This window comes from Nicotiana tabacum, chromosome 11, assembly GCF_000715075.1.
Source record: "Nicotiana tabacum cultivar K326 chromosome 11, ASM71507v2, whole genome shotgun sequence".
NCBI classification, from domain to species: domain Eukaryota; kingdom Viridiplantae; phylum Streptophyta; class Magnoliopsida; order Solanales; family Solanaceae; genus Nicotiana; species Nicotiana tabacum.
In genome coordinates, this window is record NC_134090.1 from 90401629 (window position 1) to 90429319 (window position 27691).

Here is a 27691-nt window from a genome sequence, read left to right on the forward strand (position 1 = left end):
ATCCGCTCGGGCAACTGCGACCGGTGGAAATGATGCAGCAGTTGCTGGTGGTAAAGGCAGAGTTGGTGAAGAAGAAGATGAAGTTAATGGTGAAGTAGCTGCGGCAAATGCAGTGTTGGTTCTTGGTTTCTCATCAACTAAAGACGATAGGGACCCGTACTCAGCCTCAAAATTGGGAGTTAGCATTTTCCACCATATCATACTCCCCCTAGAGTGCCGATGCATTGTCCTCGATTGGTGTAACTAACTCAACAGATTGAGCATTCTGTTGAGCTGAGGAAGGTCGTCGTCTTCTATGTAGAGAAGCCCCCTCCTTATTAGCTTCTCCATCATCATCGATCACCATAGTGTCTATGGCCGGATCGGGCGCAAGGCTCATTACCATAACATCCAAAGACGATTCGGGCGCGACATTCTTTGCCTTTTTATTTTTTCCCCCGGCCGCGGAGGAACGTCTCTTTTTTGGTTTCTTGTTCTCCGGCGGGGGACTCTAAGAAGAAGCACTTTCACTAGAAGTAGGCCAGGAGACACCTGTTTGGGTAATAGCTTCCTGCAATAGCCTCGTCGTCAGCAAACTAGCCTAAAAGTCCTCCTCGATAACGACAATTCAGCCCTGGGGTAGACCAGAATTTAAAATGAGAGAAAGGTTAATCAACTTCCCTATACGAAAGGTAAAAACAAGATAAATCTAACTTACTATAATTTTTGGCCTTCCACCCATATTTAAGGGCCAGTTCCTTCCACGTACGGGTCTCGGGCATAGTGACATCCAAAATCTTCTGGACCCAATGGTCCAAACCTTCGACCCTTGCTGGAACCCACCGAGTTGCTGGAACAAGTGAAAGAAGAGGAATCAGTAACAGTATGGGATGATCTTTAACTAAAAGAAGAGGTAAACGATGACCTTACAAGTGCGATTCTACAATTCTAGAAAGGATGAAGCCGTGGCTGAAATGATGTCCCTGGTGGTAACTACGATGAACTATTCCATCCACCCACGGTTGTTATCATCATCCATACTGGCTAGCAGAGCATGATGGCCACGTTTGCTGAAATTTATCATTCTCCCGCGAAAACTCTTGGAGGAGTAAAGGTTCATTAGTCGAGCTAGGGTTAGCTCATCTCCCATCTCCTGGCATAGACGCCGAAGACAAGTAGTTGTCCTCCACACAGAAGGACTTACTTGTGCCAGGCACACCAGGTAACAGATGTAAAACTCCATAATAATTAAGTCAAGCTCCCCACTTAAAGAGTACGACCCCAAAGTGAAGGGATACATATAAAAATACGTAAAACCCTTCTTGGATAAAGTTACTCACTCCGCCAGATCAGAAGCGATAATGTCTAAATCATGGAAATGACAGTCTTCCTTCATAGCGAGAATACTGGAAGGACGTATGGAAGACAGTCAATGGCCTATGTACGAGGGTTAGCAGAAGGATACTTCTCCTCGAAGTCTTTAGTTATGATAAGACCTTTTGGGATGGTGGTGCTCACCGTAAGAGAAGCATCATCATCAACTTTATCTTTGTTTCTTGAGGAATTAAATTTTTTGGAAGAAGAAGCCATTTTTATCAGAAAGGAAGTAAGGATTTCTATGAAGAAGAGGTTAAAGAATGGTTGAAGACAAAGTACGAGTAGAGTAAAGAGAGTTTGAGAAAGTTTGAAGAATTATGAAGTGTAAATGAAGAAGTTTGATGCGATAAGTAAAGGAATAGGCAGCTAAAATCGTGGACATAATTACCCTGTTAACTGGCAAAAATGATGCTAAATCATGGGCTGACACGTGTGCGGATATTAAATACGGAGAGACGTGCGTCTAATCAACCATCAGAAATTTTTTAAAGAATTTTCTGCCAAAAGAGGTATTTCTACCAACTTCCCGGTGACACAAAGTTATGCCACCGAAAGGTGGGGGGCTGTCTGTATAGGGTAAAATATATTCATATTTTATGATCGCATGAGAAAGGGACACGTGGAGCCGAAGATAGAAGACAGTCGGGCTCGGAGGCAATGATCTTGTTGCCATCGGAAAGAATGATATCTATAAAGGCAAAATAAATGTCTGCCACTCGGTAGCATTCAAAATATTCTATAACATTAAGTGCATGGTCCGTTACAGAGAAAATGGCATCCACTGCCTACCGTTACACATTCTTCAATGGCCCTCATAATTGTCATTTAAGAGGGGCTTGATCCTAGGACCTTGTTCCCTAGGTGTAACTACAAATAGTGAGCTCTACCATCATTGTAAACGCGACGAATTTCTTGACAAGAATACCTATTCTATCAAAGCTCAAAAACATTTTACTTTCTTGCTTATATATATTGTTCTTACTGCCTCCGGAAGCTCTGCGCCCGGAATTACGTTTTCTGCTGCTTTATCTCCATCTCAAAACTAAGTATTATACTTTTATCTAATTTATTTATCATCTTAGAATCAAATTAATTCACTTGTGTATAAATTATGTAAAAATTCAATTGTACTGGTTTACGGGTAAACAACTATATTAGTAACAAGCAAACCTTGCATGTGTATCTCCAAATATTTTAGAGATAAATACCAATTAGAAGGGGGTGGCAAACGGGCGGGATCGGGTTGGATATGGGCGAGTCGAAAATGAGTAATGAAAAAAAGAATAAATTATACGACTCAACCCATATTTAATATGGATAAAAATCAGTTAACCGGCGGATAATATGGATATCCATATTATCCATGGCTTCTTGAATATGATCACTTTTGGGAGAATTCCTAGTCTCCTAAACTCTAGGAACCCCCAATTTGAGACTTTATAAATATAAAAGTTAAATCCATTAGTTATCTATTGGTTATCTATTTTCTAAGTTGGTAAAATATGATTCTTATCCATATTTGATCCATTTTACAAAAATTTATTATCCAACCGATTTTTTAATAAATAATATGAATAGATAACTGTTTACTTTTAACCACTTTGTCACCACTACCACTGCTCGGTACAGTGGAATGTTAATTTAATTAAGCTGTGAATTGAATCACTAGTATCAACTATAACTTGAGGAATCAAGCATATGAAAGATTCGGTCACATCTAGTCAAACAAAATATAATTCCAGTACAGGACATCTTGTGCAATTATTTAATTTCTGTATGATAATTTAATTATGTCAAAATGCATCATTCAATATAATACTGAAAATCCACAAGAAAACATAAGTAGAATCACTATAAATCAACTATGAATCGAAGGACATGACTTCCAATGATTCAATAGCCGCAAACTTCTATTCTCTTTATCTCAAAAAATAAAGCAAACCAAAAAAATAGCTAGGCAAAAGAACGACCCAAAAATTGCCCAACTTTTGTAAAGAATGACTTGAAAAATAAATTCAAAGAGCTCCAATACAGATGTTTAAACCATCGTTATTTGTCACTGGAGTTGAATGTCCTGGCTGAGATTGAACCTGGGAATGAGGAGGTGGGTGTGACAATAGACCAGCAGTAGGTGGCCGTGCCACAAAAGGTGCAAATCGGTAATTTAGATGGCTTTGATTAGGTGGGAAATTGAATACAGGAACCCAAGAGACTGTAGGTGCTATTACTTTGGCTGCTGTAAGGCCCCTGGGTACTCCCATCTGTATACACAAGACAATGTCATAACATATTAGACAAGTGTCGTATGGAGAACTATAATTTCTTAAGTTGTACTCTATTATATCTAATCTATTTCGGTTATGAAGGGGTTTACTTTCTGTTTGCGACAAATTTATCGTAGAGAAAATAAAACTGCAATCACTAAAAACTATAAAGGAAAAAGAAATTTATTAATAAACATTATAGGTTACAACTCTTTATCCCTTGATTTTTCCCTCCGATTTATTCTACGTGATTCAAGGACCTTAGCAGTGTATTTCTCGAAGGTAGGACTTGAAGCAAGACATATTTGACATGTCTTTGATTTCTTAATGAATATTCCAAGAGCTTCATGGAATTTCGAAAATCTCATATTTGATCTCTTTATGCATATTCCGGAAGTCTATGGAATTGCTGACGTCCTCTTTATGCATATTCCGGAAGTTTATGAAATTGCTGACATCTCTTTGAAGGATGTAGCCTTATTTATAGGCATGGATTTAGGGTTTGGGTGGAATAGCCACCAAGTAACCCTAACCACTCCTAGTATTTCAAGAGTTGTCTTAAATTTAGGATTTATCTTGATATGTTAAAACTTCAGTGTCTACACTTTCTGCTCCAAACTGATATTCTATTTGCATTTTTTTTTTTCTATTGTATACTATAAGAGAAGTTTTTTGTGAAGTGTCGTCGATGGTGTTTTCGCCATAGGATTAGAAATAGTTCATTTGTGGCTAGTGATATCAACATTAAGAGCTTACTCTCAACTTTTCTATTCATTTCCTTTATCAACAAAAATGAATTTTCTTGTCCAAAGTATATGGAGTGTGTAATTCTCCCCTCTTACCATACAAGGCATGCGGCGTAAGTCAGGGACTCCCAAGGGTCTAGTCATCGGTGAAAGTGGGGGCCTTGCACAAGGAGCAGCCTGCACATATATTATTGTTACGACTATGACTTTAACTTATAGTATTATATAATTAAAAAAATAACCTTTATTTTAGTCATTCTAGATAATTTAATCCATATGAACTACAGTTTATCTGTATCAATTAGATCTGCAGTTTAATAATGTACGTACCTGTCCTTTAATTTGGCAAGTGTCGAACAGTTGTTCCAATGGGGCACTCGCCTGTCCAATAAACATAGCCATTTTAATTAATACGCTAATCATATGTAACATTAATTATTTTTTGTGGCATCGAAATTATAGACTTGCCTCTTTTTGGACTTCAGGAACCATGTTTTTTGAAATAGAAGGTGAAGAAGAATAAGTTTCAGAAGGAATCTGTGAAATCTGCAAATTTACAAATTCCTATCAGTATAATACATAGAACAGAAAAGAAAGCAAAAAAGGAGAATATAATTAAAATATTACCGAATCTTTTAGATTGACATCAAAGACACTAGGACGACGTTTTTTTTTATCATTTGAGGCGATTCTGATAAAATACTTTTGGGCATGGCTAGCCACCTGAGATGGAGTCCTTGTAGGCACATAACTTTTGGAAATTCCTCTCCAATCACCTTTTCCAAGCTTTTCTAAACCAATTAAGAAAGATCTGTGTTCTTCCTCTGTCCATGATGTTCCTATCAGAAAATAAAATTACAACTATAATAATTCTGGCTTATACAAATGCGATCTAAGCAAGACGCCTTGAAATTCCATTCGGTAGGGAAGGAGGAATTTCCTTATACTATATATGTAAAGTAACTCAAACCTTGTATTGAATAATCCTGGCAAAAAGAAAAAGAGTCTCATATATAGATTTGAAACAAGGATTTTGAGACAAAATTTTTGAAAACTAGAAACGAACCTAAATCGTAAAAGACTATTGTAGAATTGATTCAAAACCTCAAAAATCGCTTTAAATACATTGTGATTATTTCGCTATGAAATAAATAAAACACGCTACAAACCTATATAGTATTGTTATGATCTCAAGAAAAAAGACGTGCATGATTCGTGATTGACACCATAAGAAAACAATACAAAAACAATACAAAGAATCTATTTTATGAAGGTTCGGCAAGGCGACACTAGCCAAAATATCACATTAACATATATAGTAGATGTTTGAACTCTCCCAAACATAACATTCGACTTAGACACCAATTGGTATATAAAAAAATATAGGATAAAGAAATGGTGATCAAGATTTGACAAACCTTTTTTTCTATTTCTTGGCCCATCGGAAAGATAGCCAGAGTCAAGGACGGCATTGTGATCATGAATTTCAAGATTACCAAGACTTTTGCTCCTTCTTATGGCAGATTCATGATCTCCAATCTTCATCTTCATTTTTGTATCACCATGGTGATTATTATTAGTCGTATCGTCGATCCTAACTCCAAATAATTTGATTCCTTTCGAATTATAATTACATGTTCTTGAATTGTGTCCATTCTGCCCACAATGAGAGCACTTCCTTGCATCTTTTGTCATGCTAGATACTCACCCAGGGGGTTTTTCTATATGTATATGTTGTTTTTCTTCAACATATAATATAATTAAATTAATACAAAGTGGTGGTTGTATTCAATTCTACTATAAAGCGTACGCTACTATAAGACGAGGTTTTCTCGAATTCTTGGCAATACAAATAGGATTGAACTAAAGAGATTGCATATTTATAGCTTCTACCAATCATTTTGCCGTGTAAGTTTTACCTTACCTTTAGTTATTTTTCCTTACATATACTACTCTTACTTTACATAAATAATAAATTTTTCCCTCTTTTATTTTGGGAGTTATATTCATAATTAATCTTCTATAGGATATATATGGAATCAAATCCACTGGATACCGGTGAAGTAACTCCTTATTTATCAAAGTTATTTTGGTCTAGCAATCCAATTTTTGAGATCTAGTTTGAAAAATAAATTCTCTGCTTAAATTTTATTTACAAATATGTGTGAACACGATCAAGAAAACAATATATAAAAGGAAAATTTGTAATTTTAGTTCGATTTTTCCTGTAAGTAAAGAAAGAAAATATAAAATAACATACGCAATATCTATACGGAAGGATAATCATTGACTCCCTAGGAACAAAGAGTTCTTAATTAGGATAATTTAAGTGTTACTTGGGTGCAAAGGATCGGAACATGGAAGGAAAATACAACTCAACCTATGTTTATTCACTAGTATCCTTGCTGGCAAACTAGTAAATTTTACTTTTTTGCCATGTATGAGAGAGTCACTTTCATTAAATAAAGTCAAAGATTATTTGTTAACAAATTGAGAAACAGGATTATTATGGATGTAAATTTAAGGAGTATGGATAGCGTCATCCCTAAGAGTACCACCATAAAAAATAATAAAATAAATAAATTTAAAAAAATTTAAAAAAATTCAAACTGTTTCGGTATCTCTTTTCCAAAAACTATTCTAGAACTTAAGTTAGACAACATGAAAAAAGAGTGCAATCCCTCGTGTATGTATAAGAAAATATCTAATATTTTATATTTAGCTTTATCCATATTGTCTCTCTGAATAAACCAAAAAATCAACATAAGAACAAATTTGGTTTTTACATTTATAAATCATGACTTTATATGTGTATTTCTTTCGTAACTTGTAGGCAAAAAGTAATTTTTTTAGGAAAAATCCTACTGAGAGAATTTCTTTAATGATACAAATACACACGGATACACTACCAAAGTACTTCTTTAAAAATTTATTTTAATAAATATGCATCTCAAAATAAATAGATTTTAATAGTTTAAACAAAGGAGCATTTTCATAGATACACCACTGTTGGGACCGCCCTTGAAGTTATAACCACATTGAACAAAAAACTACAAAAATATACCCACCGGGAAATTTCTTAAATTCAACTCTAGAAAACTCGGAACTGAAGTAGTTCTATCTCTTCGATACAACTTCAGAAATCTAATCTTAAGTTCTGAAACATAAACTTGTTCTTGAATTTCAACAATTCAATACATGATTCAACGTCCAAATCTACTCCAAATGATCTTATATCAGTGTTTTGGAGAACGAGAAGCGGAAAAAAGCGAGGAGATCTCGCTTCACCAAAGCGAGAAGCGAGAAGCAAAGCGCGCGCTTTTTTCATGTAAAGCGCAATTTAACACATAAATAAAAAAAATTAAATAGGCATAGATAAATGGCCAAGAACTCAATAAAAATAACATATTAAGCTGGATCTCTTTTTTAGCTTGATGCCATTGAATAATAAGATTGAATTTACTACAATCAACAACAAAAAAAAACAGAACAGTTAGGAGTCGAACCAGAAATAGTGAAAGAACAGAAAAATAGAGCAATAAAAACTGAAAAACAGTGTAATCGAACAGAGCACAAAATAAGGGCAAAAGAACAGAGTATAAATTAGGGAGAAGAACAGAGCAATAAAAACTGAAAAAAATAGAAAGAAGAAGAGAAAAACAGTATAGTCGAACAGAAGAACAGAGCACAAAATAAGGGTAGAAGAATAGAGCAAAAATTAGGGCAGAAGAATAGAGCAATAAAAATTGGAAAAAAATATAGAAAGAAGAAGAGAAAAAGGAGTCGAAATCGAACAGTGAACTATAGAAAATGAGAAGAGGAAGAGGAGAAGAAGAGAAGAAGAAGAAGAAGAAGAAGAAGAAGAAGAAGAAGAAGAAGAAGAAGAAGAAGAAGAAGAGGAAAAGAAAAGAAGAAGAAGAGAAGAAGAAACTTACCCATCGTCGCTTGCAGCAGAGTGTTTGCATAAGTGTATTTGGTAAGTGAATTTGCGAAGTTTTTTTTAAAAAACCCTAGCAGATGCCTTACCCTTGCTTAAGCATGCTCTTTTGCATTTTTTCCATCGCCTCGCTTCTCGCTTTTTAGGGTAAAGCGAGCGCTTTTTGATGTGAGTCGCTTTTTATGGCAGAAAAGCGTTATGCCGTCTCCTCGCGTCGCTTCTGCGCTTTAAGAGAGAAGCGCACACTTTTTATAACACTGTCTTAACTTTTGAAACATGACTTTCAAATATCATAAAAGAACAAACCACAATCATCAAATTGTCAAAACACAACAAATCTAACAAACCCATTTTGCAACTAAAAAAAATCCTACGCACAACCTACAATGGTGTTTTGCAACTAAGAATAAGAAGAATAAACCAAACGGTGATAGATTTTAAGTTTAAGTTTCAATTATGACAATATTATCTTATGTTATATTTTCAGGACAACCAAAAAGGAAAGAATGAAGATGATTAGCAAAATTGCTACTAGTTTCAAAATAAAGGAAGAATCAGTTACTGCATTAATGACCAAATTAAGAAGCAGATTGACTCGTCCTCAATCAAGGAAAGAAGGAAGATTCAGTTACAGCATTAATGAGCAATCAAGAAGCAAATTGACTCAATCAAAGGAACTCAGATTACCAATCATGGTCACTTCAGTTTCGAAGAACACACTTGTGATTTAATCATTCCTTGAATTCTGCTGTGACAAGGAAGGTCACATTCGAATCTGGGCCAGTCAAAGAGCAAGATTTAGAGAGGCACCTCTTGGGTCAAATCCCTTAATTAAAGATCTTATGCCTCTAGTTTCAAAAAGGATTCAATGGCTCTTTTCTCTTGTATAAAAAGGCTGCTCTCTCAAGAAGAAGATCACGTAACTACAAAAAGTATATTCCAAATCTGTCTACTTCTTAGCTCAAACACTGTAATTTTGAGTTATCAGTGTCTCAAAATATAGAGAGATCTAGAGTACAAAAGAAAGTTGTGTCAATTGATTAGAACTCAATTGTTGATTCTATACTTTGGTGGTAAATACAAAAATCATCAATCTTGTAACTTTATTCAAAGATCTTAAGGAACCCTTGTGACCCAAGAGAACTGGATGTATGTACCACAACGGTACTGAACCAGTATAAATTGTGTGTGTCTTACTATTGCTCTTTACTACTTTTACTCTTTCTGTCTTATGGTTAGTCAACTAATGTCTATATTAGTCGACTAAATTTTAACTAGGCAACAATTCACAACCCCTCCCCCCTCTTGTACTTTCAATTGGTATCAGAGCAAGGCTTATAATCTGTGCTTTACCGCTAGTGAGAAAAAGATCAATGGGATCCAACACTATTGTCGGTGCTCTCTTTTAAGAAGGAACCTCTCAGGTTCGACCTCCTTACTTCAATGGTCGACATTTTTCTCATTGGAATATTCACATGGAAACATATACCATGTCATATGACATCAAAGTATGGCGTGTGATAAAAAAAAAAATCTTCCAATTCCTCCAACGAAGAATGCAAATGGTGAAATCATCACATCAACTGATCCTCTGGATTTGGACGATTACACTGATGAATAAGCTATTGTCATCACTGTAATGCAAAAGCAAAAACTCTACTGTACAATCTGGAAACCAAAAGTTATCGCTCTAGAATGTCAAGACCTGGACAAAATCTCCTATGATGAAATCATAGGTGACTTGATTGCTTTTGAGAAAACTCATCTTGATAGACAAATTCAAGAGAAAAAGAAAATTGTTGTTTTCAAGGCAACTATAGTTGAACCTGAAAATGAAGATGAAGTAGAAGGAGGAGAACAAGATGAAAACATTGCAATGCTCTCGCAAGTTGTGACCAACATGATGAGAAGAAACAAAAATTACAGAAAAGGTAAGTTTAATTTCAGAAAAGGAAGGGCGTGCCAGAAGCAGACAAAAATGATGGAAGATGTTACGAATGTGGAAAGCTCGGACACGTTCAAGCTGATTGTCCTGAATTAAAAAGGAAGCTTAGCAGGAACGTGCAAAAGAAGAAAGCTTTTGAAGCATGGAGCGATGAGGAGGAATCTGATCATGAGGAAGTTGCCAACATATGTTTTATGGTTCTTGGTGACAATGAAGAATCAGATAAACTTGGACTAATGGCAGACATCAATGATGAAGAAGATGATTCAAGAAGACCCTTTTCACCGTTGGATGAAGGAACTAGTAAGGTACGTACTCCTTTATGTCCATCTTATTATGAACTTTAAGAATTTGTTGATATTGCTCTTGCAGATATTGAAAGAGTAGTAAATGAACTCAGAAAAGTCAAGAGAGAAAGAGAAAGAGAAAAGAAGGATTGGGCCCTGAAACTAGAAATATGCGAAATTGAACGTGATATACTTCAAGAAGAAGTAAACGAACTCAAGCTTCAATTGAATGGTATACAAAAATCATCTAGTTCTAGTTCAGTTCAGAACATTCCTATTAGAATTAAAATAGCGTACTCCTTTTATGGTAAAAATGGTCATAGCACTAACAATTACAAGAATAGGATTAGAGCTGAGAATAATTCTAGAAACTTCAACAGCTCACCTTGCACCTACTATGGCAAAAGAGGTCATGCCTCAAATCATTGCAGGTTCAAAAACAACAGGAGGTGGATTTGGAGACCAAAATCTTCAAATCAAACTGACTCTCAAAAATCTAACCATTCAGGACCCAAGCAGGCTTGGGTACCTAAAAATAAGTAATCTTGTTTTGCCAAGCTAGATGGAGGAACAATTACTTTTGGTGACAAATCCAAAGGAAATGTTATTGGTGTTCGAAAGGTTCCTTTAAGCTCTACATGTAATGTGGATGAAGTTTACCTAGTGGATGAACTCGGGTACAATCTTCTCAGCATCAGTCAACTATGTGGCAATGATTATGAGGTTCGTTTTAAGAAACATGGCTGGATCATAGAAAACGAATCAAGTAATATCATTCTATCTGGTAATAGGGATAGAAATATCTATACTATCAAAAATCTAGAATTTGGGGATCAAATTTGTCTTTATTCTATAATTGAAGATCCCTGGGTTTGGCATAGCAAACTTGGGCATGTAAGCATGCACACCGTTCAAAAACTTTCAAAACATGACATTGTCATTGGTCTTCCAAAACTAGGTTTTTCAAAAGATCATATATGTGATGCATGTCAATTAGTAAAGCAAACTCGATCCTCTTTCAAAGTTAAAATAACATTGTTTCTACCTCTAAACCCCTTCAACTGCTGCATATGGATTTATTTGGCCCCACTAGAACTGCTAGTATTGGAGGTAAGAAATATTCTTTTGTTATTGTAGATGATTTTTCTAGATTTACATGGGTTATATTTCTTAGTCATAAAGATGATGCCTTAAAGAATTTTGAAGTCTTTTGTAAGAAGGTTCAACGTGAGAAGGGTTATTACATCTCTACAATCAGGAGTGATCATGGCGGAGAGTTTGAAAGCAGAGCGTTTGAAAATTTGTGCAATGATCAAGGAATCTCCCATAATTTCTCTTCACCTTGATCTTCTCAGTAGAATGGTGTAGTAGAGCGGAAAAACAGAACCTTGCAGGATATGGCAAGAACGATGATTGTGAAAAACTCTTTACCTCACCATTTCTGGGCAGAAGCTGTAAGTAGAGCGTGTCATATTATTAACAGATGTCTCATTCGTCCTATTCTCAAAAAGACTCCCTATGAACTATGGAATGTTAAGAAACCAAACATCAGCTACTTCCACCCCGTCGGATGCAAATGTTTTGTTCATAACAATATTAAGGATAAACTAGGTAAGTTTGATCCAAAGAATAATGAAGGTATATTTCTTGGTTACTCTCCCTCAAGTAGAACTTATAGAGTTTACAATAAGAGAACCTTATGCATTGAAGAATATATTTGTGTTGTTTCTATTGATACTAACCCTCGCCCAAGGAATGAACATGTTCCTGAAGATGAGGAAATTTCGTGTGCTCCAAAATTTGTTATTGTAGGAAAAGTTCATCAAAGTGAGTCAGCTAATCAACAGACTCAACCAGCTGAAGCTCCCTCAGAAGATTATGACTTATCTCAACTAGATCAGTCGACTAACATAGAAAAGATCCCTTCAGTGAATATTCCAAATGAATGGAGGAACGAACCAGGATATCCTCACAAATTCATTATTGGAGATCCACAGGAAGGAATAACTAAAAGGAGATCACAAAAGAACAAGTCTCGTGTAGCTCTTATTTCTCAAATTGAGCCCAAAAAGATTGATGAAGCTCTAAAATATTCTTATTGGATCAATGCTATGAAAGAAGAATTAGAGCAGTTTGAGAAAAACAAAGTCTGAGAATTAGTTCCAAAACCCCAAAACTCCTCTGTTGTTGGGACTAAATGGGTTTTCAGAAACAAATTGGATGAATCAGGCCAAGTCGTTCGAAATAAAGCACGACTGGTGGCTCAATGTTACTCTCAACAAGAAGGGATCGACTATAATGAAACCTTTGCACCTGTGGCAAGACTTGAATCCATCAGAATTTTACTTGCCTTTGCCGCTCATAAAGGATTCAAACTGTATCAGATGGATGTCAAAAGTGCGTTCTTAAATGGTTATATATCTAAAGAAGTATACGTAAAGCAATCTCCTGGGTTTGCAAATGCCACTCTTCCAAACCATGTATACAAGCTAACTAAAGCCTTGCACGGTCTTAAACAAGCTCCGCGAGTATGGTATGAAAGGTTAAGTTCTTTCCTTTTGAATCAAGGTTTCAAACGAGGTAACATAGATACAACTCTTTTTATTAAGTAATCAAACTGATAATCTCATTACTCAAATTTACGTTGATGATATTATCTTTGGTAGCACTAACACTACTCTTTGTGAAGAATTTGCTCTTTTCATGAAAGGTGAATTTGAGATGAGCATGATGGGAGAACTAACTTTCTTCCTTGGACTTAAATCAAGCAGTCTCCTAAAGGAATCTTTATCAGCTAAACTAAGTACACCAAGGAGCTTATCAAAAAGTTTGGAATGGAAAATGCTAAGGCTATTGGTACTCCTATGAGTCCAACTACTATGCTAGATGATGACAACAATGGAAAAATGGTTTATGAAACCATGTATAGAGGAATGATTGGATCTCTACTTTATTTAACTACTAGTCGACCAGATATTATGTTTAGTGTATGTAAATGTGCTAGATTTCAGTCAGCTCCTAAGGAATCACATTTGACTGCTGGTAAATGCATTATTAGATATTTAATTGGTACTACTGAATTCGGCCTATGGTACGATCATTCTAACAATTTTTCTTTAAGAGGCTTTTCAGATGCTGATTTTGCGGGAGACAAAACTGATAGGAAAACTACCAGTGTGACATGTCAATTACTGGGAAATGTCTTAGTATCTGGCACATCAAGAAACAAAATTGTGTTGCTCTTTCAACAACTGAAGCAGAATACTTAGCTGTTGGAAGTTGTTGTACACAAGTTTTATGGATCATGCATCAATTCCTTGACTATGATTTATGTCTTACTGCTACTCCTATTTTTTGCGACAACACCAATGCTATCTGTCTATCTAAATATTCTGTGCATCATTCTAGAGCAAAGCATATAGAAATTCAACATCATTTTATTCATGATCATGTTGCAAAAGGTGACATTGCATTAGAATTCATTTGCACTGATTCTCAACTTGTTGATATTTTTACTAAATCGCTTTTAGAAGAAAGATTTTGTATCCTTCGAAAAAAGATTGGCATTCTGCCAAATTTGTCAACCAGTTGCTTGTTTAAGTAGTTAAATTATTTTATAAGTTTTCAATATATTTTATTTCCTTAATTATCCGTAATTTTACTATAGAAGTGTAATAATTACTTGCAGTCATTCAGAACCATCACCTCCATCTGTATTTGAACCTTCCGATAACCAAGACGCCCCTTCACTTATCTCAAATCCTTGATAAAAAACCTCCATCTTCCAAATACCTTCCTCATTCTCTACCAAATCTCCGATTTCTCCATGGCCTAAAGAAATCCTTCCTCTGCAACTAGACAAAGCCGTAGGTTTCAAAAACCTCTCAATACAAAAGAAACGGTAGATGTAGAATCATCTATTGATTCAAACCTTCTCAAGACTAACAATGATAGTAGTGCCTCATCTGAAAATCAACCCATTAGCCAGAAAAGGGCTGGAAAACGACCCATGGAGCAAACCTCCAAAAAGGCTGCATGCAAAAAGGGCAAGGTAGAACGCTTGAATTTTGGTCCAGAAGACAAGTTGATCTTCTATGGCCTCAGCGAAAAGGCAAGGTTTGAGTCCTATAAGTCAAAATCCATGGCTTATGGATGTTGTGTAAGTCTTTCTCTTATGCAAAGTCTTCATTGTGATGTGACTGCAATTTTTTATTTCAAACACCTTTCCCCTGTGTTTGACACTCTTGGAAATTCTGTGTATGAAGAACCTGTGAGAATGTTTTATGCAAGTCTGTTTGTGAATGATAAGGATGACTTAGAATCTATGGTCTTAGGTACTAGAATTGTGTTGGACTCCTACAAATTTGAAAAGATTTTTTCTGCCAAATTTAGTGGGTATGATGTGTTTGTTCAAAATTCTTGGCCCAAAAACTTTGACGTGTCTCTTAAAGAAGCAAAAATTTTCGTGTCTGATAATCCTCCTGACATTGGCCCCAAAAATCTGAAATTTGAACACCGGGTTTTGGCCCACATGATTGCCACTACTCTATTTCCCAGGTCCGGGTTCCAAATTTCGTTATCTACTAGAGATATCTTTGTCCTCTACTGTCAGGTCAACAACAAGCGTCTTAATTGGTTTGTATGGATTCGTCAATATATGTTTGAGAGTATCAGGGATATTTCCTCTTCTGCTGCATGTTTGCCCTATGGCATTCTTATCTCTCATATTCTGGAAGTTATGAAGGTTGATTTAGCACCCTTTACACCCAAGCACATCTCCAGTACCTATGATAAAACTGCTTTCTCTATGATGGGTTACCCATTGGGTGAAAATAGATGGGTTAAAAGGACCAAGGTTGAAAGTGATCCAGCTCCCGTAGATGTTCAAGGATCAACCAGTTCCTTAGTCGACTACCTCCCAAAGTCTTCCACACATTCAACAACACCTTGATGAAGACAAGCTGCTGTTGGTGGGAATGAAAGAACATGTAGATAAAATTAGAGAAGTCACTAAGGAGACAGGTTCAGATGTCGCAAAGCTACGGATAGACATAGGGGCTACAAGGAGACATGGAACTAGGGCCTTCAATTCCATGACTGAAAAAATGAACAAGCTCACCAAGGATGTTGACAACTCCAATGACTCTTTCTGTACCAAACTGATCAACACCCTCAAATACTTTCTGGGACGTCATTAATTATCTCTGGTTGTTTTGTGACAAACAACTTCTTCTTCTTCTTTTTTATGGTGGCCTTTAGATAATTATTTTTTTGTCTGTACTAACTTAAGCCTCTGCTGAGGTCTCTACTGCTCTAACCACTTTAGTATATTTATTATATTGCTCTTTCCTTTTTGATTGAAGTCAAAGGGGGAGAAAAAAGTGAGTAAACACTCGGGGGGAGACATGAGCACAACTTTCCAAACATAGGAACAATTCAATTCAAGGGAAGCACTAGCTCAGGGAAAGCAACTCCTGAAAAAGCTGAAAATGGAAGTATCTTAAGTTCTTTAAACTTGTTTACTCCTTGATTGTCATTATCAAAAATGGGGAGATTGATAGATTTTAAGTTTAAGTTTCTAGGATGACAATATTATCTTATGTTATATTTTCAGGACAAACAAAAAGGAAAGAATGAAGATGATTAGCAAAATTGCTACTGGTTTCAAAATAAAGGAAGAAGGAAGAATCAGTTACTGCATTAATGACCAAATTAAGAAGCAGATTGACTCGTCCTCAATCAAGGAAAGAAGGAAGATTCAATTACAGCATTAATAAGCAATCAAGAAGCAAATTGACTCAATCAAAAGAACTCAGATTATCAATCATGGTCACTCCAGTTTTGAAGAACACACTTGCGAATTAATCATTCCTTGAATTCAGTTGTGACAAGGAAGGTCACATTCGAATCTGGGCCAGTCAAAAAACAAGATTCAGAGAGGCACCTCTTGGGTCAAATCCCTTAATTAAAGATCTTATGCCTCCAGTTTCAAAAAGGATTCAACGGCTCTTTTCTCTTGTATAAAAAGGCTGCTCTCTCAAGAAGAAGATCACGCAACTACAAAAAGTGTATTCCAAATATGTCTACTTCTTAGTTCAAACACTATAATTCTGAATTATCAGTGTCTCAAAAGATAGAGAGATCTAGAGTACAAAAGAAAGTTGTGTCAATTGATTAGAACTCAATTGTTGATTCTATACTTTGGTAGTAAACACAAAAACCAACAATCTTGTAACTTTATTCAAAGATCTTAAGGGAACCCTTGTGACCCAAGGGAACTGGACGTAAGTACCACAACGGTACTGAACCAGTATTAAATCGTGTGTCTCTTACTATTACTCTTTACTGCTTTTACTCTTTCTGTCTCGTGATTAGTCAACTAATACCTATATTAGTCGACTAAATTTTAACTAGGCAACAATTCACCCCCTCTAGTACTTTCAAACGGTTCCTGGATACATGGCACATGAATGCAGAGAAGAAAAAAACAACAGCAAAGCTCCCGGAAACATGTGACATGAATACAGAGAAGAAAAAAGCAGCAACTTATTTAAAGAGAATAAGAGTCAAGGTGAAACACAGTACAACTGCATTACAACTCTCACCATCCCCATCTTAAAAACCAACTTATGAAACAACTGCTTGAAACAACAGAAACCAACATTGCAACTTTGAACCCCAGTTAAAAAAAATATCAAAGAGGAAAGAAAAGTCCTAAGGAGCAACCCTTATGATTTGTACAGACCACCAGAATACTGGCAGATTAAAAAGAATATAACTGGCACAATGCAACCAGAAAGAAGGCCGGAAAAGTGATTCTAACTAGAACAGCAACCACTCTTCTGGGAAACAGGTTGACCTCGTATCTGGACTGTTGGAGGCTTTGCATTATTCGATGCTGGCTGGCTTGCCATCCTGTATTAGACAATGATAGTCATTAATGAAACAAAGACAGACCTAAATACACATGAAGCAGCAGAATTTGAGAAAATATATCCGGAAACAAGCTAGACTGCCGGAATGGCAATAACAAGATTATGTTAGGGAGATATCAACTCAGTTCGGCCTAATCAGAAACAGATAAACTTACTTCACTGCAACTCCAACTGCTAAAAGGCAAAAAATAAACCAAAATAAGATGCAGAAAATACCTATTCTTTATGTCAGCTGTCATTGCCATGAACGCCTGCTCAACATTAGTGGCATTCTTTGCACTAGTCTCCATGAATGGAATACCAATTTCATCAGCAAATGCCTTTGTATGTGAACCAAAAGCTATTTTAGTCACGTAGAAAATGACGCACTTAACAAAGAACTCAAAAGGTAAATGAACGGAAAGAAAAATCATCACCTTTGCTGTATCATAAGACACAGCACGGTTGTCAGCCAGGTCACACTTATTTCCAACCAGAAGCTTGTTTACATTGTCACTTGCATAACGATCAATCTCACTCAACCATTGCTTAACATTGTTAAAGCTTTCTTGGTCAGTTACATCATAAACTATCTGCCAGAATCACCAAAATAGTGGTTGGAGGAACTATTTTACCGAGCCAGAATGACAAAATCCACCTGTTAATAGTTCTAAAAAGGAGAGAAGAGAAACCTACAATGATGCCATGTGCCCCACGGTAGTAACTACTGGTAATCGTCCTGAAGCGTTCTTGTCCAGCAGTGTCCCACTGGCAAATACGAGGCAGAAAAGAGGACTTTACATCCACTTAAACAATAACAAAACAGTAAAGAGTATGCCCACATACTGGGATCACCAGCACCATATACATCAACAGTTCAAATTTCAGGACTTATCTCTACAATAATGGAATCTTAACAGAACTGCAAGTCAGGTTCATCACTTAATGGTCAACTATAGCTCAATCTTAGCACTACTAATTACTGAATAATAGAATTTCAAAAATAATGCAGACTATGTTTGATTGCATTGCTTTTTATTTATTTATGAGTAAACCTATTTTTAATAAGTAAATAACAAGAAAAAGGAACCAAGAGACTGAGCACAACAGGCATTTTCTTTAAAAAAATTCATCAGGCAGAGAGTACTTCCAAAATTGAACTATCAATCCATATTGTGTCCCATGATCTGACAGAATGTAAGGAAAGGAATAAAACATTATCTAATCCCAAGGAAACAGAAAAGATGACAAGCGAACCCATACAATTTGAAGTTTCATTGTCTTCCCATCTTGCTCCACAGTGCGTATTTTCTGCAAGAAAAGAAGTACAGATATCAAAAAAGAAAGTGACCATGTTATACAAACTTCCCTCTGTCAGAAAGAATAAATAGAGACACATATGTTTCTGAGTGTATGAGATGAAATTGGCCTTACGAAGTCAACACCAATTGTGCTGATGTAACTGTCCAAATAAGAATCATCCTGCATCAAAAGATGATAACTCAAACTCAGATAAATTAGCCAAGAAAAACCAGGACCTAGAAATATAAAACAGTCCTTTCAGAAAGCACAACAAACTTCAAAAGCAACTAAATACAAAAATAAATCAGTTAGTCAACAGAGAGATAGCAAGATCTAGAAATGTACACAAAGCAAAAGAATCACAGAGCAACTAAATTGTAATGCCGCAAACCAATGCTGAATATTACAAATGGGCAATATGTCAACCCAAACTGCCAAAACATATTATTCTTACTATTTATTATTAGACAGACGTTAAAGAGAACCGTAATTAAATAGCCAGTTTCTGATCCAACGGTTATTTCGGCACATCAAGTTCGGTTCCACAATGGAAATGGGAAGGAAGGATAAAGGACAGAATTTTAGATGGAATATTCATTTTTTTTCTTATAACAGAGAAATCCTCGAGGCTACTGTAGCAAGTTTTGAAACATGGTAGATAATGGCCCAACCCTCTACCCTTCTCTAATTATATACAGGACTTCTGTAAACAACAGGGTTCGAACCGATACGTGCACCTAACCCACACATCACATCTACTCTCTTACCATTAGACCAAAGCCATAGGGGCTCGGTGGAATATTCATTGTTTACTTACAGCTTTTGGTAAATTTAGGACGAAGGTAAAAATATTATAATTCTTCATCCTCATCAAATTTCAAAGGGTTCAAAAGGCTGGCATGCAGAGAATGACCATTTGCTTACCTACCTCTTTTAACTCCGCACCAACAAACAAAAACATTACCCATCTCTTTAATTTCATCTCCTCCCATCCTTCCTCTTTACCTCCCAAATCAAACATGCTATAAGTAAACATGTTGTGATGACCCGAAAGGTCGTCACTTGTTTTAGAAATAAATTTTGTATTTCGAGGCCTTAAAACCTCCTTTTTATCTCACCTCGATTTGTGTGCGTGGTCCGGACGTATATCCCGAAAGCTTTTATGTGAAAATATGAGAAATCGAAATTTCTAGAGTTAAAATTTGATTATGGTTGACTTTGGTCAACATTTTGAGCAAACGGACCCGGATCTGTGTTCCGACGATCCCGGAAGGTCCGCAGTAAAATATGAGACTTGGGCGTACGCTCGGAAATGAATTCCGAGGTCCCAAGCCTTAGAAATCAATTTTTGAAAGAAATTATTTTGCTGAATTATTTATGAAATAAAGAAAAGAATAAATGTTGGAAATCATTGGTATCGGACCCGTATTTTGGTTCCGGAGCCCGGTACAAATTTTGTTAAAGTATTTAAATGATAACTGTGAAATTTGGTGAAAAATGGAGTTTATTTGACGTGATTTGGACCTCCGGTTGAAGAGTTATGAACTTTAAGTATTCTTGATGAAAATGATGAGTTTTGAGGTTTAATTCATAGTTTTACATGGTATTTTCATGATTTGATTGTACGAGCAAGTCCGTATGATGTTTTTAGGTTAGTGTACATGTTTGGTTTGGAGCCCCGAGAACTCGGGTGCGTTTTGAATAGGTCTCGGAGTGAAATTTGGACTTAGGGAGTTGCAGGTTTTTAGCTGGTATGTTGCAGGTCTACAAGCTTGGCAAATGCGAAACCTGGCTCACAAATGCGAGCCCGCAAATGCGAACGTTTATCGCAAATGCGAAAAAGACCTGGTCTGCCTTGGGGTCGCAAATGCGACGTAGTCACCGCAAAAGCGATATCGCAAATGCGAAGGGCCCATCGCATTTGCGAAGTGGCCTGGAATCCTTCTGTGTCGCAAAGCGACAATCCCATCGCAAAAGCGAGTTCCCAATTGTGAACATTAATCACAAATGCGATGATAGCAGTCTTCTGAAGGGTTCGCAATTGCAAATCCTGATCGCAATTGCGACATCTGCAACCTGCAAATTCATAACTTAGCCGAAATTTTTTCATTTTTCAAACCCTTTCAAAACCAAAACACTCTTGGGCGATTTATCAAAGACAAGTACTCTTCCAAATCGATTGTAAGTCATTTCTAACTTGTTTTTATTAATCTTTAACATTTTCTCATGATTTCAACTCAAATCAAAGGTTTTCATGGGGAAATTGGGTGTTTTGGATAGAACCTAGGTTTTTCAAATTTTGGGAATTTGGACCTCGATTTGAGGTCCAATTTCAAAACAAATTGTATATTTGGGTTCGTGGGGGAATGGGTAATCGGGTTTTGACCATGTAGGCCGGGGGCGATTTTTGGCTCTTTGGAAAAAACTTTAGAAAACCTATTTTCATGCATTGGAATTGATTCATTTAGCATTTATTGATATAGTTAAGTAACTTGTGGCTAGATACGAGCGAATTGGTGGCGGAATCAAGAGGTAAAGCGATAGTTGAGACTTGAATTGTGTTTGTGACATCGAATTAAGTGTTTGGTCTAACATTAGCTTGAGGGATTAGGAGTTGTGTCCTATTTGCTATGTGTTATTTGTTGAGTACGACGTATAGGCATGGTGACGAGTATCTATACGTTGGTGTCAAGCATGCCCGTGAGTCTTATATTATGATTATTATGCCTCCGTTTGTATTGTTCATGCCTTTTGTGATGATTTCTATTGTTGAGCAAAGCTTGTGGAAGTAGTATTGGTAATTGAATATTGAAGAGTGTTGACTAAAATTGTAGAGCATTGGCTCAAGTTGTGTAGTAAGTTGTGTAGTAAATGTGAAAAAAGAGAAGAGGATTATTATATTGTCTCCCCTGCCGGGATGTTGTTGCTTTTAATGTTATCTCCCTTGCCGGGATATTGATGTTCTTGATATTATTCCCTTGCCGGGATATGATCGTTGTACTATTGTTCCCTTGCCGGGATTTTTATTATGATTTCGTTTATTTCCTTGCCCTTATTTCTTGTGATTGTTGATTGGCTGAGGAAGAGTATTAAAACACGAAGAGTGATGCCGTGCATTGTTTTGGTGAGAGAGTGTTAAAGCACGAAGGGTAATGCCGTGTATGATTTTGTGAGGAAGAGTGTAAAAGCACGAAGGGTGATGTTGTGCCGCACGATGTACAATTTTGTGCCGATTATATTGATTTTATGGTGAGGACGAGAGTAAAAGCACGAAGAGTGATGCCGTGCAGATTATATTGATTCTTATGGTGAGGACGAGAGTAAAAGCACGAAGGGTGATGCCGTGCACTTGTTTGATTTCTGATTCTTGTTGATAATTGAGTTATGGTGTACTTTGTATTTACCTGCTGTCCTTCTATTATCATTTGTTGTTTCCCCGTAGCATATTTCCCCCTTCCATTCTTAACTGTACACTCCTGCTTTTATTTTACGATGTATATGATTTAACTGCACAAGTTTATTTAGTAGTCTTGTCCTAACCTCGTCACTACTTCGCCGAGGTTAGGCTAGGCACTTACCAGCACATGGGGTCGGTTGTGCTGATACTACACTCTGCACTGTGTGAAGATCCCGGTGTAGCAGCTTTCGAACCGTAGCTTTGGGTGGCTGCCTTCAGTCCATTTGGAGATCCAAAGTAGTCCTGCAGGCATCCGCAGGCCCTGGCGTCTCCCTCTATCCTTTCATCCTGTTTCATTTATGTAATTCAGAAACAGTATTGTATTTATTTTTCGGACCTTGTTTGTAGTATTCTTAGACCGTCTGTGTAGTTGTGACACCAGTTCTAGGTAGTATTTGTTTAAGAAATTGTATTGGAAATATTTAAATGGTTTTATTTGTTTCTTCCGCTTGTTTAAATTCCGCTGTTATAAACTGTTGGTTCCTAATTAATTAAGGATTAAAAAAATGGGGAAAAAAGTAAATTGTTCAAACGGTTGGCTTGCCTAGCTTTCACTAGTGGGCGCCATCACGACTCCCGAGGGTGAGAAATCCGGGTCGTGACACATGTAGAAGAGAACAGCTCCGTTCATGTCAACTTAAAAGTAAATAAAAATCGAACCGCAACTTCACAAAAAGAATAGTCACGAAATATTATCGGCTCGACTAAACTCAGCAACGACCATCCCCCCTAATTGAAAGTCTCATGGAAATAGCACTAGTATAAATTGGAAAATGCAATTTCCTAGTTTTAGTTCATATTCTATAGCGTACCTTAATCACTCAAAGCAAGATAATTACTGAGGGAGATGAAAACACTTACAGCAAATCTCAGGAGAAGACATGATTTTCCAACACCAGAATCTCCTATTAATAAAAGTTTAAACAAGTAATCACTGCAGAAGACAAGATAAAGTGAAATCAGCATTACCATTCAAGCTGAAAATACTAATAAACCGGCACTACTACTTATCAATAGAAAAAAGCTAATTACATTGGCAGTAAGCAACATTAAAAACAAAGAGATATCCTTCCAGTCTACTTTTCGGGTATTCGATTTTGACGTTGAGGTGCAAACTAGTACTCCTACATAGGATCAAGTGAAACCTTGACAGATCCCTGTTTGAAAAACTTAAGAATTGTCAGGTCCAAGCCCAGTGCCATACGAACTAAGCCTGGTATTTAAGTGGAGAAGGGTAGAGGATCGGGCAAATTATCCCCGAGTTTCGAGGGCTACGGTCAGGCTAGGGTTGGCCCCGGACGGATTTCTCGGTCAACAATAAAAAAAAACATTAAAAAATGTCTTATGATGTACTTTGACTTATATGCTTCTTTGCCAAGTGGGCCCTTCTGAAAAAGCTCACAGTATCTCATAACATCAGAACTCCACCAATTATTAGTAACATATCCATTTCTACATGCATTTTGCTTCCAGATCACTTTAACTTTTTTTTAATTGAACAGAAGACAAATGCCATTTCATTTCATTCCTTGATCCATTTTTGTTGGGGGAAAAAGTTCAATCTTTTTTTATCAAAGAGACAGTTTCAGTGAACAGGATAATTAATAAATAAGTAATTCTATCAAAATTGCCAGAGAAACCAACAGAAAGATTAAAACGAAAATTTAGAACTCACAACAAGATACCCCCTCCTTCCCAATTTATGTAATGTTGTTTGATTAGGCACGGAGTATAAAAGGAGCAAAAAACTAGTTAAACTTATGGTCTAAAACAAGCCATATATATTTGAATGGGTTTAAAGCTAAATAGTTTCTAAATAGTAGATAGTGAAAGGATTCTTTTTTGGGACAGTCTAATGAAAGAGCATCACATAGTAAGAAACCAATTGCCTTAATCAAAAGAAAGTAAATTTGCTGGATCTAGCGAGGCTATATACAATATCTTAGGAATAAACAAGCTGATTAATAAAATTGCCGCGAACCAAGGAGAAATTATGATTGCATTAACAATAATACATAATTTTATCAGGTAAAGAAAATGCTATAATATTTAATTAAAGGAGAAAAAAAGAAACGGGAGGCATTACTATTCGGGATTCATGATTTTAAGCCGACTGATCCAAAGGCGACGGGAACACGGTCCACCCAATGGACAGATAACTGATGGCGAAATCGGATCGTCGCCGGAAATAGATGGAGCTAAGGTGAAGAAGAAGAAGAAAGAAGTGAATTTAGACGGAGATTGAAATCGAATTATCGGGTTGGGTAATAAATGTACACACGACAGGGATAAAATAGGAGTTTTGACACAGTTACCTACAAAAATAAAATTATTTATCATTGTCTATCAATTTGTTTTCCTACTCATAAACTAATTATATTTGCTACCCATTGTAGATTTTGTGGGGAGTTTTTTCTTTATTCTCCAACTCTTTTTTATTTCTATGCTTCTTTTCTTTTCTTTTTTCTTTTTTTTCTTTTCTCCTTTTCTTTTTTCTCGTTTTCTTCTTATTTTTTTCTTTTTTCCTTTTTTTCCTTTTCTAATTTCATTTAATTTCTTTTTTTATATTCTTTTTCTCTTCCTAATCTAATTTTATTTACTGTTTTCACTATTTTTATATATTATTACTAAAAAAAATTAAATTGTGTATCAATTAAATGTAGCTAATACAATCAAAAAAATATTAACTAACATATGATACCAGTATAGTATATATGTATACCAACAGAGCATATGATTGCTCTAGAATATTGCTACAACTACCTGCAACTATACTACTGTACCAAAACATTAAAGGACGCAATAAAAGTATAAGAAACTTACATACTCATGTTGCAAGCTAAATATTCGCAAAACAACTTGCTTACTCCATATACTAACATGGTATATAGTTGTATGGGGTCGTTCCAACAATTGCCTATAATTATAAAACTATTACATAATATACATAATTTATGTCCATCGTCATACAAAAATTCCAGCACTGCAAATCATGTTCATATAAATAATTTCATAATAGAATTCACTTAAAATGCAGTTAAAACAATCAAAACAAACTACCATATGATACCAATATGACATATAACTATATCAACATGGTATACATCTTTACTGGTTAATTCCCGACAACTATATGACTATACTACTATTACATAACACACATGCATAAAGAGAAAAATAAAAAAATAGTGTACCACATATTAATATAATAAAGTATTTCAAGAAATTATACTATATTACTATTATTAAAAGAAAATCAAATATTGTATCAATTAAATGCAGCTAATACAACCAAAAAATGATTCAACTCGCATATGATACCAATATAGTATATAACTATACTAATAGGGTATATAGTTGGAATGAATTGTATACCAAAATGGTTATTTGTATACTATTTGGCTACAACCTTCAATCAACTTTCCAAACAAACTCATCCAGGATGGATTTAATTTTCTCACAATAAAATCTTTGAAAATTAGCATTAACATCATAATCAAAGAACAATACCCAATAAATTCCAACACCAAATACTTCAACACACATGAAAATTCAAATTTTAGTTAGATAGTACCTTTTTTTTTAAACTTTTAAAAGATAAAATAAACTATGGAGCACAAAAAAAAAAAGGGTGATGATAGCAAAAAAAAAGTACAATACTAACAACACTGCCCACTATTGAAAAAAGCTAAATATTCTTTGGCTTCTTTTTTGGATTCACACTTTTGCTGCTTAAATTAAATATGTCCATCGCACGCGAGAATTGGGTTGGGTGGGTAATTAGTTGTAATAAAATAGGTATTGATGTAATTACTTTTAAAATGGGTAATTACTTTTGATTAGGTAGGTATATAGGGTAGTTTGAATGACACAGTTACCCATAAAAACAAAATTATTTACCCTTGCCTATCCATTTGTTTTTCTACCCATCAAACTAATTACATTTCCTACTCATACTAGTTTTTGTGGGGAAATTTTCTCTTTTTTTCTCCAATTCTTTTTTATTTCTATGATACTTTTCTTTTTTTCCTTTTTTTCTTTCTTTTCTCCTTTTCTTTTTTCTCATTTTCTTCTTATTTTTTCCTTTTTTCCTTTTCTAATTTCATTTAACTTCTTTTTTTTATATTCTTTTTCTATTTATAATCTAATTTTATTTACTGTTTTCACTATTTTTTATTATTCTTTTTTTTATACAATAAGAAAAAATAATTGAAATAGTAAATATTTGTTCACCTTTTTTTAAATATAACTAGTATAATATACTTTTTGTCTTTTTTCTCATTTTTTAAATCCAATTATTAAATAGAAATAATATCAGTTGTCACTTAATCTAATTCACTGAATATCACACTGACTGTTGTTGAGCACCATAAATTACATAATCATATTTTAAGAATCAACACGTGATTGTCATGCAAACCTTGATCTCCTTTCCTACAAATATCAGTACACACTCTATTATTAGCAGTAACACATCCAATTATGGAGCAAAAAAACATAATATAGAGCCACCAAATCTCCATATATACTAGTTAGAATAGAAATAATAATAAAATATTAAAAAATACAATAAAAGTATAAGCAGCAAAAAAGGCTCCTAGTACCATATGATACCAATATGGTATACATGTATATTAACAGAGTATATGATTGCTCTAGAATACTGCTACAACTATCTACGACTATACCATTGTACCAAAACATTAAAGGATACAATAAAAGTATGAGAAAATTACATGCTCACATTGCAAGCTAAATATTCGCAAAGCAACTTGCTTATTCTGTATACTAACAGGGTATATAGTTATATGAGGTCGTTCCAACAATTGCCTATAACTATAAAAACTATTATATAATACACATGCATAAAGGAAAATTAAAAAAATTCAAGATAGCATACTATTCTACAGTTACTAAAGAAAAATCAAATAGTGTACCAATTAAATGTAGCTAATACAACCAAAAAATATTTCAACTAACATATGATACCAATATAGTATATAGTTATACCAACAAAGTATATAATTGTATGCAAGAGTTTTACTTTTTTTTAATTCAATTATTAAAATAAAATAATATCAATTGTCACATAATCTAATTAACTCAACGAGAGCTTATGCAATGAATAATACCTCCATGGAATTCTATTAAATAGTTCATTTAGAAAAGTATTTGAAAAACAAATGAGAGCTTCGTCTAAATTTCAATATGAACTTCCCAAAAGGTACTATAAAAAATATTTTATAATACCCAATTCGAATCAAACAACAAAACTTCAAAAAGAATTTTTAAATTCAAGAGCTTCAAGCTCAACAATGGTTGGTCTTCAAATACACACAAAATTCCAGATCTGGAGTTTGAAAAAGAGTTCAACAAGAAAATCTCTGGAAAACAACTTTGAACACAACATCCAATTAAGTAATCGGGTGTTTTTAGGTGATTAGTACGAGGATCGCGCGTGACGTTGAATAAAAATTTCATAT

At 35.2% G+C, this 27691-nt stretch overlaps 3 protein-coding genes across 3 annotated transcripts; 1 reads left to right on the forward strand and 2 right to left on the reverse strand.

Moving 5' to 3' along the window:
• Positions 1-3163: 3163 nt before the first annotated feature.
• On the reverse strand, positions 3164-7056 carry LOC107802866 (transcription factor MYB1R1-like). The gene is made up of 6 exons (XM_016626441.2): positions 5785-7056; positions 4994-5205; positions 4835-4912; positions 4697-4747; positions 4463-4543; positions 3164-3617 (listed from the first exon to the last, which is right to left on the reverse strand). The coding sequence occupies exons 1-6, from the start codon at positions 6059-6061 to the stop codon at positions 3372-3374; spliced, it is 945 nt and encodes a 314-aa protein (XP_016481927.1). The 5' UTR covers positions 6062-7056; the 3' UTR covers positions 3164-3371.
• A 4876-nt stretch (positions 7057-11932) lies between these two features.
• Positions 11933-12688, forward strand: LOC142165938 (uncharacterized). Its single transcript, XM_075224329.1, has one exon. The coding sequence runs from the start codon at positions 11933-11935 to the stop codon at positions 12686-12688; it is 756 nt and encodes a 251-aa protein (XP_075080430.1).
• A 4373-nt stretch (positions 12689-17061) lies between these two features.
• Positions 17062-24480, reverse strand: LOC107802867 (ras-related protein RABD2a). The gene is made up of 8 exons (XM_016626442.2): positions 24295-24480; positions 23070-23142; positions 18884-18931; positions 18713-18760; positions 18146-18217; positions 17887-18042; positions 17687-17790; positions 17062-17450 (listed from the first exon to the last, which is right to left on the reverse strand). Exons 1-8 carry the CDS (start codon positions 24306-24308, stop codon positions 17354-17356), a joined length of 612 nt encoding a protein of 203 aa, XP_016481928.1. The 5' UTR covers positions 24309-24480; the 3' UTR covers positions 17062-17353.
• Positions 24481-27691: the final 3211 nt, after the last annotated feature.

Excerpts from the sequence above, each read along its gene's own strand:
- LOC107802866 (XM_016626441.2), bottom strand. The coding sequence starts at position 6,061 with ATGACAAAAGATGCAAGGAAGTGCTCTCATTGTGGGCAGAATGGACAC. Across the intron at positions 5,206-5,784 it reads GCCAAGAAATAGAAAAAAAG|GAACATCATGGACAGAGGAA; the intron begins GTTTGTCAAATC and ends ATTTTCTGATAG. Across the intron at positions 3,618-4,462 it reads TACGCCGCATGCCTTGTATG|ATGGGAGTACCCAGGGGCCT; the intron begins GTAAGAGGGGAG and ends TTGTGTATACAG.
- LOC142165938 (XM_075224329.1), top strand. The coding sequence starts at position 11,933 with ATGGCAAGAACGATGATTGTGAAAAACTCTTTACCTCACCATTTCTGG.
- LOC107802867 (XM_016626442.2), bottom strand. Across the intron at positions 18,761-18,883 it reads GCACAATTGGTGTTGACTTC|AAAATACGCACTGTGGAGCA; the intron begins GTAAGGCCAATT and ends CTTTTCTTGCAG. Across the intron at positions 18,043-18,145 it reads GTGGGGCACATGGCATCATT|ATAGTTTATGATGTAACTGA; the intron begins GTAGGTTTCTCT and ends TGATTCTGGCAG.